Source organism: Vipera berus (genome assembly GCF_964194415.1).
Source record: "Vipera berus genome assembly, chromosome: Z".
Lineage (NCBI taxonomy): Eukaryota > Metazoa > Chordata > Lepidosauria > Squamata > Viperidae > Vipera > Vipera berus.
In genome coordinates this window covers 113,493,562-113,509,984 of record NC_138205.1, presented here as the reverse complement: position 1 = coordinate 113,509,984, position 16,423 = coordinate 113,493,562, and the positions used below count along the sequence as shown (strand labels likewise).

Below are 16,423 nucleotides of genomic sequence, written 5' to 3'. Positions count from 1 at the left end.
ATTAGACTATGACAGAACATGGCTTGAGATATTTGTGCTCACTTGAGGGTCAGGAAGAGCATATTCTTACTGCCTATGCCACATTCAGAGGGTACAGCCCTGCCTACCTGTAGAGTTCTGCTATCATTTTTAGCCATTCAATTTCTGCTCCACTCAAACGTGATATTTAAAGACTTGGCCATGGGAAGACTTGATATCTGGAACCCACAATTCAAAACATCTGCATTTGACATAGGAATGGTCTGTATTTAGGAATAAATACATTTGGCTACAAATCCCAATTCATGAGATAGCATGGTGTGCTGTTTGGGAATGATGGGAGTTTTACTTCAACAAACATGAAAGGTGCTATGTTAGAAAAGGGCGACCTAGGAAGTTAGCAGTATATCTGTTATAGAAGCTGTCTTAGCTTTCTCCAGTTAGATATACAGTACCGACAACAGATAATAAGTCTGTTGATGTCTTTAAAAATGTCTGGGCTCAAGATATAAATTTCTTCTGTAAGAATCTTTCCATGCTTTCTGATTTTAAAAACGCTTTGATTTATTTATTTATTTATTTATTTATTTATTTATTTATTTATTTATTTATTTATTTATTGATGGGATTTATATCCTGCCCTATCTCCCGAAGGACTCAGGGCGGCTAACAACAAAACATATAATAAGTACATAAATCAAGATAAAATGAAATTGAGAACATCAGTGCAATAAAAAATTAGAGAATTTAAAAAATGAATTAAAAATACTAAATATAAATTAATTAAAATGCCTGTCAGTCTAGGTCAGCCTGGTGGAACAGGTGTGTTTTGAGGCCGCGGCGAAAGGATTGGAGGTTTTGGGCCATCCGAAGCTCAGGGGGGAGCTGATTCCATAGGGTTGGCGCTCCCACAGAGAAGGCCCTCCCCCTGGGGGTCGCCAGCCGACATTGCCTAGCTGACGGTACCCTGAGGAGGCCTTCTCTGTGTGAGCGTACTGGACGATGGGAATTTGTTCCCGGCAACAGATGGTCCTGCAAGTATCCCGGACCTAAGCCATGTAGGGCTTTAAAGGTAAGTACCAGCACCTTAAATCTCACCCGGAGGGCAACTGGTAGCCAATGCAGCTCACACAGGAGGGGTGTAATATGGGAGTATTGGGGAGCTCCCATCACAACCCGTGCAGCTGCATTCTGCACTAGCTGAAGCCTCCGGGTGGTCTTCAAGGGCAGCCCCATGTAGAGAGCATTACAGTAATCAATACGGGAGGTAACGAGTGCGTGGGTGACTGTACGTAGGGCATCTCGGTCCAAAAAGGGGCGCAATTGGTATATAAGACGAATCTGTGCAAATGCCCCCCTAGCCACGGCTCCAATGTGATCTTCAAAACTGAGTCGTGAATCTAGGAGGACGCCCAGATTGCGTGCTCTATCAATGGGAGGTAACATCTCTCCTCCTATAGTCAGAGATGGACTAAACGACCTCTTGGACTAAACGAGATGACGGTATGTACAGCCACTCAGTCTTGGCCGGGTTGAGTCGAAGCCTGTTTTCTCCCATCCAAATCTGTACCGCTTCCAGACAATGGGACATCACATCAAGGGCATCACTGGGTTGGTTCGGGGTGGAGATGAATAGCTGGGTATCATCAGCATATTGATGATATTTCACTCCAAAGCTACGGATGATCTCTCCCAGCGGCTTCATATAGATGTTGAACAGGAGGGGCGAGAGCACCGAACCCTGAGGCACTCCACAATTAAGAGGCCTAGGGCTTGACCTCTGCCCTCCTGCCAACACCGTCTGCGAACGGTCCGAGAGGTAGGAGGAGAACCACCGCAGAACGGTGCCTCCCACTCCCAGCCCCTCAAGGCGACGCAGTAAGATACCATGGTCGATGATATCAAAAGCCGCTGATAGATCTAATAGGACCAGGACAGAGGAATAACCTCTATCTCGGGCCCGCCAGAGATCATTCACCAGCGCGACCAATGCCGTCTCCGTGCTGTGCCCTGGTCTGAAACCCGATTGGTACGGATCTAGATATTCAGCTTCCTCCAGGTTCAAAGGGAGCTGTCGTGCCACCACGCTCTCAACGATCTTCACAAGGAAGCGAAGGTTGGAGACAGGACGGAAGTTGTTTAAAACAGCTGGGTCCAGTGCTGGTTTCTTGAGGAGGGGCCTTACCACCGCCTCTTTCAAGGCAGCAGGGAAGTACCCTTCACTCAGTGAGGCATTGATAACTGCTAGGAGCCAGCCTCGTGTAACCTCCCGAGATGCATAGACTAGCCAGGAGGGACACGGGTCCAACAAACATGTGGCGGCACTTAGTTTCCCCATGATCTTGTCCACTTCATCCGGAGTCACAGGATCGAACTCTTCCCAAATGTACTCGGCCAACTTCATCGTTTTCCTCTCGTTAGATACTGCCCAGTCAGAGTCCAGACCAGCCCGAATCTGAGCAATTTTGTCCACCAGATATTTACTAAATTCCTCAGCTCGTCTATGTAGGGGGTCCTCTCCCGTCTCTTGACTTAAAAGGGAGCGGACCACTCTAAATAGGGCGGCAGGGCAATTATCTGCGGACGCAATGAGGGTGGTGAAGTAGGCGCGCTTTGCCACCCTCATTGCCACAAGATAGGATCTAGAAAAGGATCTTAACTGTGTTCGGTCAGACTCAGACCGACTGGCTCTCCAAATGCTCTCTAGGCCCCTTCTCTGGCGCTTCATCTCCCGCAGGTCCTTGGAGATTTAAGAGATTTAAGCTCTTTCCTCTGAGAATTTTTTTTCAGATCTTTGTTTTTTCTGCTATTTTTCTTAATAAGCTTTTTAACTCTGACCAGTTTTGCTTTTGCTTAATTTCTTAATTCATCCATTGAGGTTTTATACATTAATTACATGTTTTTCATGTTGCGACTGTTAGCTGCTATAGTGCCTTTTTTTCCTTTGCTTGTTTCAAGAGAGGAATATAATTATCTAAACAGAATAAATCAATATGGGAAATGTACTATAGCTTTTAAACCAAAGCAAAAAAAGGGCTATGCGGGTAGTCCTCAATTGATAACCATTCATTTGGTGATTGTCCTAAGTTAAGAATGGAACTGAAAAAGTGACTTATGACCATCTGTTACATGCTCTCCATGGTCATGTGATCAAAATTTGGGCATTTGGGAACTGGCATGTATTCATGACTGTTGCAATGTCCCAGAGTTATGCGATCACTTTTTGCCACCTTCTGACAACCAAGTCAATGGGGAAGTAACAACTGTGTTACTAACTTAACAACTGCAGTGATTCATTTAACAACGGTGACAAGAAAGGTCATAAAATGGAGCAAAATTCACTTAACAATTATCTTGCTTAGCAACAGAAATGTTGGGTTCAATTATGATCGTAATTCGAAAACTATCTGTATTAAAATGTTAGCAGTAAGGGAAATATTAGGAGAGATAATGGCTGTATTCAGACAGTTTTTATAAAAGTTCATTAGTATAATATGTTGCCAATTGAAACAGGAGAGCACTCTTGGATAAAGAAGAGATGTAAAAACTTTTAGCTATAATTAGCTTACAACCCAAGTCATTTAAAAATAAAATATAGATGTATTTTGGACATTGGTATGGACAGCAGCATGGAAGCCCCTTGGGGCATTGTCTATACCTGATTGTCCACAATATGAACAAGGCCAGCTATGTACCCAGGCCTCGGAAGGTATTAAGGGCTTATTACTTGGTTTTACTATTAGTTGGTTAATCATCATTTGTATTTGTTTTTATTCTTTTAATGTTTTTAATTGTTTTATAATTTTAGAATTATAAGCTACCCAGAGTCACTTGGTTGAGCTGGGCAACTATAGAAATTGAATAAATAAAATAAATAATAAATTAACTTTGTTGGTTGTGTGGCCCTATAGCATCCATTTACACTGCACTGCAAAGAAAGGCCATCTTCACATACAATCCGGAGGACAGTTATGTGTGAGATTACTGGGAGAAAACAAGTTTATGTGAATGCAATAGTGTCTCAATGTTCTCATCATCAAAATACTGACTTCTTAGGAATTCTGTTTTTTAGTTTATCATTATAACAACTTTTTCTGGTAAGTGTGTTTTACAAAGGACTGATTTCATTTTCCACTTAATAGGCTTACTGATCATACTAATATATTTAGTATGTCAAATGTCTCATTGTTCTAGATCTCTACAGGAGTTCTACAAGACAGAACAAGTCTTTTTTAAATCATAACATAGAGATATAAACAGAAGGAGGCAAATGTGCCACAACAGCTTATCTATGAGATCTAATGTGTTGGTATTTGAATAAAATTTGAACTTAGGGCATCTTACAGCACACATTTTAGTCATCACATTAAGTAAATTAGGATATCATGCAGTGTTTACATGAATATATGCTTGCACTGCCAGTCTTGTACTAAGAAATGAATGACCCGGTTATAAAACAGGCCAGAATATTAAAGCCTATGTTTCATAATAAATGCTGCTTTTCTTATTCTTTGGTTTTTTTTTTACACTTTATTCATTTCCTTTCCCAGAAATGCCAAATGAGGGAGAACAATTGACTGATTGTTGCTACCAATTTCTCTAAACTATTTAATTTGGGCTTAGCATGTTACGTATGCATAATTACTATAGTCTATGAATCATGATTTTGAACTTAATATGTTATGTAAACCAGCCAATTATTCAGTAATTCATTATTCAGAAACTGTGATTCAATGAACCCAATCAACTGTGGTTCATTCACCAAACCATGGTTAAACATGGTTTAATTCAGCATACTATGCTAAATCAGATTATGTCAATGCAGAAATTACAAGAAAAAGTGATTCGGCATAATATAATTTAAATTTAATGAGAATAAAAAGTGTACTGCTAACACTTCAGAGGGGATAGCTTTTATTCATCTTATATACATGTTAATAAAGGCCATGCAAATCTTCCATTATAAATACTAACCTCCATGCTGTGTTTAATCTAGTGTATCTCATTGGTATTTAAAGGCCAACACATTTATCATTAATTATAACACACTTCACACAAAAAAGGCATTGAGGAAAGCATTCCATCCATAATGAAATTTATGCAATACACAAAAAGAAGAAAACAGATTCAGAACATTTTGAATGACTGACATGCACAAATTCTGGAGGGGGCAAAAAAAGTCTTCATTCACATAACAAGCTGACAAAGCTCAAACATTCTCAAACAACTGGCTTTGAACACTTTTGCTATCAAACATTTTAAGAAAATAAAATTACTTACTTCAAAAGTCTTGTAGGTCTTGTTTTTTATAAACCTAGCTTATTTTTCTTAATTACAGGAAAAAAAATCTTTCACAAAGGAAAAAAAACTTCCCATTATTCTATAATATTTAAATTGAACTAAGTCAGAAGAGGCTGCAACGTCAACAAAAAAATATCTCAAAAACAAATATTTAACTCTAAGTGACACATCACATAAGAAGTTACTAGCATATAGGCTCTGGAAGTATATCTGTGGCTGGCCAAGATGATTAAGTGCCAGATGAATTCAGAAAGGTGCTTTCCAATAGTGTTTGTGCACCAAACAGAGTTCATGTGCAAAAGTTATATTCCAAGGGCTAAAAAACTGGGCCAAAACATTAATGCAAAAACCTTCCTTTCAAATGTTGTCCAGCATCTGAAACTCTCAATAGAACAATTCTCTGGTTTAGCATTTCTATCCATCATTGGAATTCCTTCACAGACAACTATAGGCTCCCGAACCTTAGCCAAATGCAGGGTGGTAGCTTCACACAGGACCAACCTTTTATGGGCTGAACACTGAAGCTTTGATACCAGCTAATCTACCATAAATAGCTCTTGAAATGCAGAAGGATCAGGTCAGCTGTTATAACAGTCCTAGTCTGCAGCAAGTTCAAATCCTATTCCTCTGTCAAAATTTCCAATCTTAGTCTTTATTTCAAATGTGGGTGCACTTCCCCATTCTCCAAATAAAAAGTGAGGTGGGAGAGAAAAGTATCCTAAAAAACAGAAATGGGGACAGTCAGGAAAGAGATTATTAACAAAAGGAAAATGCTTCTTGGAAAGAAAAAGATGCATATCTGGTCTGCATCATTTTAGTAAGCAGTTTAATACTCTTGGATCAGAGTGATATCTACTAAGTCACTTCTTGATCAAATTAATAGAAAATGGCTAACTCTTTCCCTTTCCTCTAGAAGGCAGGACCCAAAGAGTTTCTGTGTTGCAGAGGGCAGCCCGCAGTTTAAAAAACAGCTTAGTCATTAAAATCATTATTGGTAAGGAAAAAAATAACCAGAGAGCAGAATAAGGAAGAAAACTCCTGTGATTAATTCAGAGATACCCAGGCCAAATTAAAATACAGTAGATCTTAAGAGAGACTTGTTATCCTCTGCAGTAAACAGTTTAAGGAATGCTCATGTTTCTACAAACAAACAGCAATTCTATGATTCTACAAGATAAATCAGTTCAAGTCAGGGAATTTTATTTATTCAAACCTCACAGAAATAACAAGAATCATATTAGTACTGTTTTATTGTATTTATTAATACAATTTGTAGAGGTAACCCAGATCACCAGCAACTAGAAGAATATTAGGAACTACAACTTCATTATTTATAATTATTAGTTTGTTAAACTTAATAATGTTGCCACTTGTACCGGAGCCCATTAAGCATCCCATTATTCCTCACGTAACCTTGTCAGGTAGGATGGGCCTAGAGTGACAGGTGCAAAGTGAACTTCCGTGGCTGAGGGTGCCAATCTAACATCTTAACCATTACACCATACTGGTTTCATCTTTGAGGAGGCTATTGAAAATCATTCCTATTCCCCTTCTGACCATATCTTCCAGGTCCCTTGAAGTCAATGAAATAACATTAACAGAATAATCTTAAATGTGTTACTTAAAACAGTTACCCTACTGAACATTGTGGACTTACTTTTAAGTAAAATCAAAAAAGCTAGTGCTGGAACAATAGTCATGTAAGCAAAACAAAACATGTACATTAGAAGTTTAATTAGATCTAAGTGCCATCTTCAGAAGAGTCCCTTCTAAAGCAAGCGCAATATTATGCCTTTGTTCACAGCCATCCAGCAAATGTGAATTCTTCATGACCATTTAACCAGAACAATATTTACTCATAACACACCCTCTGCACAGTTTTGGAGAAGTCGTTTGAAATGTTTCTAGTAACCCAAGTTGCTATTACAACTGTCCCCTTCCTTTTTTTAAAAAAAAAAAAAAGTATGCAGCATGAAATTAAATTAAGAAAAAAGTTTTCATAGCCACACAATAACCTATATCATGGGGTTTGCAACATCCACCAGACTTCACAGCATGCTGTTAAAATTTTCCTTATGCCACACACAGCTTCTTTGGAATTTCTCAATGCTTAGCACAGATGAAATAAATCAGTGCCACGGCTTGATCTAAGAGATCGCTCCTGCCTGCCTGCCAATACCTCCCATGCTATCTCACTTCTAGCTCCATTAAAAAGGCATATTGCAGGGATGCAGGTCCACAACAGGGATTTCACATGACACACTCCACAGATAGTCTTTAAGCCAATCACACACTAATTAGGGTGTAGACAATGACTTCCTTCAGAAAGCAACTGAAATGAGCACATTTGCTTGTTTTCCCCACCCAGTAAAATCTTACCCGTTTCCATTGTTAGAATCATAATTCCACTCCTCTCTCTCTCTCTCTCTTTCTCTTTCACCCTCTCACTTTCAGGGTCAGGCTTTACTTATCCAGGGCATGTGAGCGATTCAGAGACACAGCTTGGCTTTGTTTGAGCTTATATCTTCTGCCTCACTCTCCCCTCCTCCCTTTGGTGTGCGGAGGGTGGAGGAGAGAAAGAGGGAAACACTGCCTGTACCCGCGCGGCCAGGCCATCTCGATTGGCTCATTCACAAACAATTCTAATAAGCGCATTTATGTTTCCCCGAGAGCTTGAAATGATCCAGAGAGGCATTTTTGGACTGCCTTGTTTGCAACTTGCATAGCAAGAAGTTAAAGCACGTAGCCAACAATTGTCTTCCAAGCAGCTTCTTTCCAGAAGGGCAAACCACTGACTGAACACAAAGACTTGTTCTTCCCCAACACTACCTAGATAATAAATACAGGCACCAGAGCTACACCCCATTCAGAGGGATGCCGTCATCTCTTTCAGCAGAGGGTTTAACACTATAACTTGCACAGGAGGCTTTAAAATGGTACCTAAGGGCATCACAGGCAGCATCTAATTTGAGGTTGGACTTAGGCCCAGAACCAGCTTTCCATGTCAAAACTTGGTTTTGGCACACAACCTATAATCAACGTTTCCTCAAGGATATCTGACAGAGCAAGAAGATTTTGCTTTGAGCACTTTATCTGTTTACAGAGGTTGTGATGATGCAAAAGGGGTGTGGTCGGTATGATTTTCCATCTTTCTGGATTTGGGCAGGAAAAGGGGGATATTTTTCTGGCTTGTTTAGTTTTATTATATAAGAGGTTTAGCAGACAACATCCCCTGGCTCACCTTTGAAATGTTAATCATCAGACCTGCTTACTATTTGGATAGGAGACCACCAAGAAACAAAAATGCTATATACTAAAGTTGCAAGACAAAATATTTTTTGAGATTAGTCTAGTTTTTACCATGTCAGTCATGGTAAGAATTAAGAAGCTATGTCATTTTCAGCAGTTATTCCATAGAAATTTGCAAGATGGAAGGGAGGTCCCAGGCCAAGAAACAAAGAGTGAGGGCTCTGCACAGCAGAACCTCTGCATGGCTCTTACTAGGTTCTGAAAATGATCCTTTTTGGAAAACAGGTTAATTCTCATCCACATACAAGATTACCCACACATTTCTAGTAGAAATCTATGGAACTTCCACAACATACTGATAGTCAAGTGGTAGTTGTGTTTTTAAGAGTTTTGGGATGATAGGTATGGTAACAGAATCTTTAATTTGGAATTAATGGACAATTTACTACAGAGGAAGAGGAAGAAAGTTTTGTGGGTTAATGTGGGTTAATTTGTGTAAGAACTATCTATTATAGCCTATTTTGGCTAGAGAGGTTAATAGGGATAGGTGCTTGTGATGTGTAAATGAGAATATGTTTAGGAAATAGTGAATTGTGGAAGAACATAGATGGGAATGACGCTAGTTTTCTTTTATTTTAGTTCTTTATACATATTTAGCATTATTAAGGATTGGTTTACTCTATATAAGCTAGAGAGTGATGGATTTTAGAGTTTATAATTGTTAGTATATGATTGCTTATGATTGCTTTTTAGATATATACCTTGTATTTTGCTCTGGGAAGTCGGGGGGGGGGGTGAGGGGGGGAGGAGGGGAAGTAGGGGGGGAGGCAGGGGAGGGAGGAGGGAGAGGGGAGGGGGGGATAGGGGGGAGGTAGGGAGGGGAGAAGGGAGGGGGAAGGGGGGGTTTTTTAAAGGAAAACTGTATTTTAAAACTTTTCAATTAAAAAAAAAAAAAAAGATTACCCACACACATTTTAAAATATTCTAAAAGCCTTACACATAGTTGTGTGGAAAAAGTTTACCCACTGAAATTTTTGACTTTTAATTAATGTATTTACTTACTTCATTTGAACAAATTTAACAAATTTATTTACTCCCTTTATTATTTTATAAATAATAAATACTTCTTTCTCCTCCTATCCCCCCCCCATAACCATGTGAGAAGAGTTGGGCTGAGAGAGAAGCACTTTATTTTTTTATGCCTCTGATAACTTGCAATACTTTCTACTACCAGTATTATGAATAGAAACAAGAACAGCAATAATATTAAAAGGTTATTATGAACAGAATTATTAGTTTTTAAGGAGTAACATCTTTTTTTTGTCCAGATAGGAAACAGGTCCCATAGAACATAACTTTGGCATGCAAGCACCCAGTATTGAGACTTAGGTGGATTATTCTTTCACAAATTATAGGTTTCTCCAAGTTTTCCATTCATTTCCATTTTCTTACAACTTTGGAATTGTTCCGGTATGAATGCTACATTCATATAATTTTATCTTCGTTTATTGAAAGCAGTTTTGAAAATGTTTGGGAGCAAACTTTATAACAAAGTAAGGCCAAACTGAGCATACAGCAAATCCATACCATTATGCTGCACTTGTTAAGTGAATGCTGCAGTCATTAAGCAAACCAATGGTTTGGCATGGGTGTGGTTTCTCCCAAAAAATAAAATTTAGATCTGGTTTTCAACAGGACCATCATAAACCATAGTCATATGATTCTGGGACAATACACACACCCCAAATGAGCCCATATTGCCAAGCACTGAAAGTTTGGTCATGTGACTGTGGGAAGGCATGTGCAACTATCAGAACTTCAAATCTAGACCATAAATAGTCCCGATCCATTGTAACTTTGAACTTTGACCACTCATAAGTCAAGGGCTACCTGTACTCCATGGTCATAGTTATCAGGTGACCTAGAGGCCAATTTTACATGGGTCTCTTTGGTTGAAGAACTGATGCCATAAATCTTCCTTGTAATGTATTCAAGAAGGGTTATGGACAAAATTGTTATGTTTAACATTTGAGGTCTGTTGCTTCTAAAATACATTTTTGTTAAGAAGCTTACCTTAAGAGTTGGTCCTGATTGCCCAGAACACAGCTGACCGACACTGACTCTCTGGCGAAATTTTCAATCTGAAGCTACTTTTCCCTAGAGGAAATAAAAACGTGTGATCATTAAAGGGACCATCCAGTCAAAGAAATAATTATTATCTGTTTGAATTTAATAGGTGCCTAATGCAAAATGTTAATGTTCCATCATATAATGGAGCCACTTGTCATCATAGTAAAGAGTAGATATAACACAAGTTAGGAAGCGTGGCCTGTTCCAGGAGGTAAACATCTTAGAGATAATTTAAGCATCTTACAACATCATCTGAAATTTTATGAATGTAAAGAACAAGCAGTGCACGATGTTGAAGTCTTCAACAGACAGGGTTAAAGGTGATGATCTGAAAGATTAACAGTTTGTTGTTGAGAGAACATGAGATCATGCTAATAAAAGCAACATGAATGTATAACCAACTCTTTCTGAGTTCTGAACTACGTTTGTAGAGCACAAAATAGATGACTCCCAAGAAGATCAATGTGTACAAATCCTATATCATGGATTGTAATTTGAATATTTGGCAAACATATTAAAGCAATGGCATGGCGTCTCATGGAAGTTGTAACCTGGCTTAATTTTTTCTACTTATAATAGAATAACCAAGTTAGAAGAGACCTTGCAGTTCAACCTCTGCTCGGGAAACCCTATACCATTTCAGACAAATGGTTGTCCAATCTCTTCTTTAAAAACTCCAGTGTTGGTGCACCCACAATCTCTGGAGGCATGTCATTCCTTTGATTAATTGTTCTAACTGTCAGGAATTTTCTCCTTATTTCTAAGTTGGTTCTGTCCTTGATTAGTTTCCATCTGTTGCTTCTTGTTCTCCTGCAGGTACGTTGGAGAATAGGTTGACTCCCCTCCTTCTTTGTGGCAGCCCCTTAAATATTGAAACGCTGCTATATTGGATATTGGAACACTGCTATATTATCAGCAAAGAACCTCTTACAAGGCCTTCTTCCAAGGGAGATACTGAAGAAAAATATGAAAAATGAATTTTAAAAATCTACAAGAGAAAATTATCAGCTTTCTTTGATTGATTTGACTCAATAAGAAATCTGTATAGAAACCCTAGCCTCCTTTTGAAAGCGTTCCTCTCATTATACACTGACCTCTAGTGTGCTAAGAAAGAATCACTACTTTTGCTCAAAATAATTTGAAAAGACTTAATCCAGGGTCCTCAAACCTGGCCCTTTTATGACTTGTGGACTTCAACTCCCAGAATTCCTCCGCCAGGATGCCAGGATGAGGAATTCTGAGAGTTGAAGTCCACGAGTCATAAAAGGGCCAACTTTGAAGACCCCTGACTTAACCTATAGCTCCATTACTTATTTTATTTATTTATAAGATTTTTATCCCACATTCATTACTTTTAAGTAACTCAAGGCAATGAACATATATAATACTTCTTCCTCCTATTTTCCCTACAACAACAATCCTGTGGGGTGAGTTGGGCTGAGAGGGAGGGATTGGCCCAAGGCCACCAGTGAGGTACTTTGCTGAGGATACATTTAAACCAACATCTCCACTATTATAGTCCAACATCTTCACAGCTACCCCTCACAACAGATCACTTTCATTTCAAAACCCCCACTTTTTTGGTTCCTATAGAGAATTAAGAAAAGACTTATGTGTGTCTTACTATATTTAGAAGTAAAAGCAGGTCTTTTTTTCTCATAGAATGCTCAGAACAGAGTTATGGCACCTTTTTTGGATGGAACCTTGTAGGGTAGGCAAGGCAGATTGTATGACATGTGTGAGTTCCGGCACCTTTTTCTTTTACAAAAAAAGCACTGAGTAAAAGAAACTTTATTTATGGATGACAGTGAGCCAATGACCTGTATGAAGTGAAATACTGAGGCATCTAAACAAAAATATGCAAAATGATCCACACACAGAACAACCAGCCAGGGATGGATTGCCCCTCTCCCCCCCCCCCTATAAAGAATTGCAGGTTTTATCCTGGCAAGCACCTACAACATTTGGGCTGGGTGCCACTTGAATACAGACTGCAGACCTTCCATGAGTGCCATGCAGTGATGGGATTCAAATATGTGAACAACCAGAAGTCCATTCTGGGGCTGGGCAACAAAAAATTAGCTACCAGTTTTGCTGAAGTGGTGCAAACCGGCTGAATCCGACCACTGGTGCCATGGTGAGGACTGCAGAAAAACCAAGGCAATGGACAGTGATGTGTTAGAAAGCAAAGAAGGGATGAAGTAAAGGAAGACTTTGGAAAGGCTGAGGAAAGAGGCAGGTTGGATGCACCTTGCTTGAATTCAAGCATGTGATGGCAGGGACAGGCCACCTTAGAATACTGGCAGAGGACTGGGAGCTGCAGGAGATGGCTGAAAGAGCTGCATGCGGCTCCGGAGCCGCGGGTTGCCGACCTGTGGTCTACACAGTTGAAGAGATGAGTGAGGGACAAGTGAGGAATACCACCTTATTGTCCCATAAGACTTCTTCTGGACTTTCTTTCAGGCAATTACCTGAAATGGTAAAGGACAGTGGTGGCGAACCTTTGGCACGCGTGCCAGAGGTGGCACACAGAGCCCTCTTTGTGGGCACACATGCCATGCCCCAGAGATGGCAACCATCCCTCTTCAACCAGCCGCCCGAGTTGCCACGTGGCCGGATGCATCCCGGCACGGCTGGTTTCCCTCTCCCCCGTCCTGTCCCTCCTGGCCTCGCATGCTCTCCTTTTCCTGGGCACAACCCAGTCAGATTCTCTGAACTGCTGGCGGTGGGCTACAGAGCTCCAGAGTGCACCAGTCAAGCAGCCGGCAGGCTCTGGCTGCTGACGGACACCATCAGCCCCCATGCACTTGCTGGCCTCTGTGTGCGGGGGCCAATAGTGTCAGGCAGCAGCTGTCCTGGCCCCTGCCTCGCCTTGCCCCATGGCAATGGCACGCCTATCCTGCTTTGCCTCACCCTGCAGGACGAGTCTCCTGCCCACTACTGTTCTGAACCAGCCAACTACCGGCCTTGTAATAAGGCAAACCCCTATTCAAACAGTAGAGACTGGAGAGCGTCCAAGGCTGAAAAGCGTCTGCCAAGATTTATTAGTCAATTAACAGAACAAGAAACAAAAACACTGGAACTTGAATCCTCAAGCGGAAGGGTTGCTTTCAGCAACCAGCCCCTCCCCAAACACTCCTTTTATTTAGAGTTCAGGGCGTGGCCTCCCTGTGCCTCCTCCCGAGGAGACCCGCAGCCTTTTTCTGCTTGGTCCTGCTCGACTGCCTCCTGCGTCGGGCGTCCTTGAACAGGGCCAGCTGTGGATCATCATCCTCCGCACTATCGGGCTCACGCAGCTGAGAAGAGGGCCCCGGCTGAGGGCTCTGCGAAGCCTCCAAGCCGTCATCAGCCAGTTCGTCTCCCTCCTCCCCCTCATCTGAGTCATCCGAGACATCCGAGCCGGCTGCCGGACCCACAGGCTGGCCCTGAGTCACAACACTATCCCGCACCGCAGGGCCCTTCCCCCGGGGCTGCCGATCCGGATGCGGTCGGGATGGGAATTGTTCGTGAAACGCAGTCACCAACGCAGGGGCATGAACGGCGGTCGCGTCTTCCCATGTGAAGTCCTCCGGCCCGTACCCTTTCCACTCGATCAGGTACTGGAAGCGACCTTTCAGCCAGCGGGAATCCCGGATGCTGGCGACCTCGTACTCGGGGGTGCTGCCTCCATCACGAGGTCCTGATGGGGGAGGTTCCGCTTGGCAGAGTGGACAAGCCGGTTGTTCGGGGACCAACAAGGACCGATGGAAGACGGGATGCACGCGCAGGGAACGTGGCAGAGTTAAACGATAGACGACCGGATTGATGACGGCCTCGACTGGGAACGGTCCAAGGTAACGGTGGTCCAGCTTCCTCGCCGGCCGAGTGGATGGTAGGTTCCTGGTGGACAGCCAGACCCGATCCCCCACCGATAGTGGAGGCGTATCCCTTCTCGACCGATCGGCGAACCTCTTGTAGTCGGCCTTGGCCTTCTCCAGCTGCCGTCGCACCAACCGATGGATCGCCTGTAACTCCGCCATGAATTCGTTCGCTGCCGGCTCCGGTGAGTCCACGGGAGAAAGGGGGAAAAACCGGGGGTGATAACCCACGTTGGCCAAGAACGGTGTCATCTGCGTGGAGGTGTGCTGCGAGTTGTTAAAGGCAAACTCGGCTATGGCCAAATAGTCCACCCAATTGTCCTGCTGCAGGTTAACGTAGCAGCGCAGATACTGCTCTAAGATGCCGATGACCTTCTCGGTACCCCCGTCGGTCTGAGGATGATGCGCGGACGAGAGGCAAACCTTAATGTCCAACGCCCGCATCAACTCCTGCCAGAAGCGGGCTGTAAACTGGGCCCCCCTATCGGAGACGACTCTATCGGGAAGGCCGTGCAGCCGGAACACCTGTTGGATGAACATGCGACTAGTGGCGCGAGCTGACGGTAAGCCGCGACAGGGGATGAAGTGCGCCATCTTGGTCAACATGTCCACCACCACAAACACTGTCGTGAAGCCGGAGGATGGAGGTAGATCCGTCAGAAAGTCCATGGACACAGCCCCCCAGGGTCTCTTGGGTGTTGGCAAAGGCTGCAGTAAACCAGGCGGGGCCCCTGTCGCTGACTTGGCCTGCCTGCATGGGACGCAGGAGGTGACATAAGACTGGACATCGTGTCGGACTCGGGGCCACCAGAAGGTACGGGAGACCAGGTTCAGAGTCTTGAACAGGCCAAAATGCCCCGCAGCCGGGTTATCATGACACTGGCTGAGGACGAGTCCCCTGAGTGGCCCTCCTGGAACATAGAGCCGGTCACGATAATACAGGAGTCCATCCGTGACCGACCAAGGCGAATCTGGCCCCACCTCTTCCTTCCGCTGAGCCACCCACGCCTCCTGCTGCTGCGCCTCCCGGATCCGAGCCCGTATATCCACCGGCTCCCGCACCGCAGCAAAAGACTCGACGGGGATCACTGTCCTGGGCGGAAGCTTGTCTTCCACTCGGGTGTACTCGGGCTTCCTGGACAGAGCATCCGCTCTCTGGTTGTGCCCGCTTGGTATGTACCGCACCCGGAAGTCAAACCTCGCAAAGAAGAGGGACCACCGGATCTGGCGTTGGTTCAAATTCCGAGCGGTCTGCAGGCTTTCCAGATTCTTGTGGTCCGTCCGGACCTCGATTTGATGCCGCGCCCCCTCCAGATGATGCCTCCAAGCCTCGAACGCCGCCTTGATGGCCAGCAGCTCCTTCTCCCAGATGGTATAGTTGCGCTCCGAGGGATTCAATTTCCGAGAGTGATACGCGCAAGGGAAAAGGGTACCGTTGGGCGTCGCTGCCTGGAGTAACACGGCCCCAATGGCAATGTCGGAGGCGTCCGCCTCCACGACAAACGGCCGTTGCGGGTCAGGATGCTTCAAGATGGGCTCCTTCATGAAGGCGTCCTTCAAAGCTTGGAACGCCTGTTGTTCGGGGGCGTTCCACTGGAACCGAGTCTTCTTCTGCAGGAGCCGGGTGAGGGGGGCTGTCAAGGCAGCAAAGCCAGGGATGAATGTTCGATAGTAGTTGGCAAATCCAAGAAGTCGCTGAACATCCTTCACGCGACGCGGGGGTTGCCAACTCTGCAACGACTCAACTTTACTCGGTTCCATGGCGATGCCCTCAGGAGAAATGCGGTGACCCAGGAAATCGATGGTCACCTGGTAGAACTGGCACTTCTCCAACTTGGCAAACAGCCGATGTTTCCGGAGGCGCTGCAGGACCTGACGGAGATGCTGATGATGCGCTTCACGCGACG

General features: G+C 43.4%; 1 protein-coding gene across 12 annotated transcripts in view; it reads right to left on the bottom strand.

The window, feature by feature from the left end:
- SVIL (supervillin) overlaps positions 1-16,423 on the bottom strand; it is a 180,487-nt gene that overhangs the window by 118,708 nt on the left and 45,356 nt on the right. For 10 of the 12 annotated variants that reach the window (XM_081345230.1, XM_081345235.1, XM_081345237.1 and 7 more), the window contains exon 1: positions 7,660-7,754. In XM_081345230.1, the coding sequence (XP_081201356.1) occupies positions 7,660-7,681 (22 nt within the window). In that variant the 5' untranslated portion in view covers positions 7,682-7,754. Of the gene's footprint in view, positions 1-5,259; positions 6,020-7,659; positions 7,755-10,602; positions 10,687-16,423 lie in introns of those variants that run through there. The other 2 variants (XM_081345238.1, XM_081345239.1) reach the window with 2 other exon arrangements.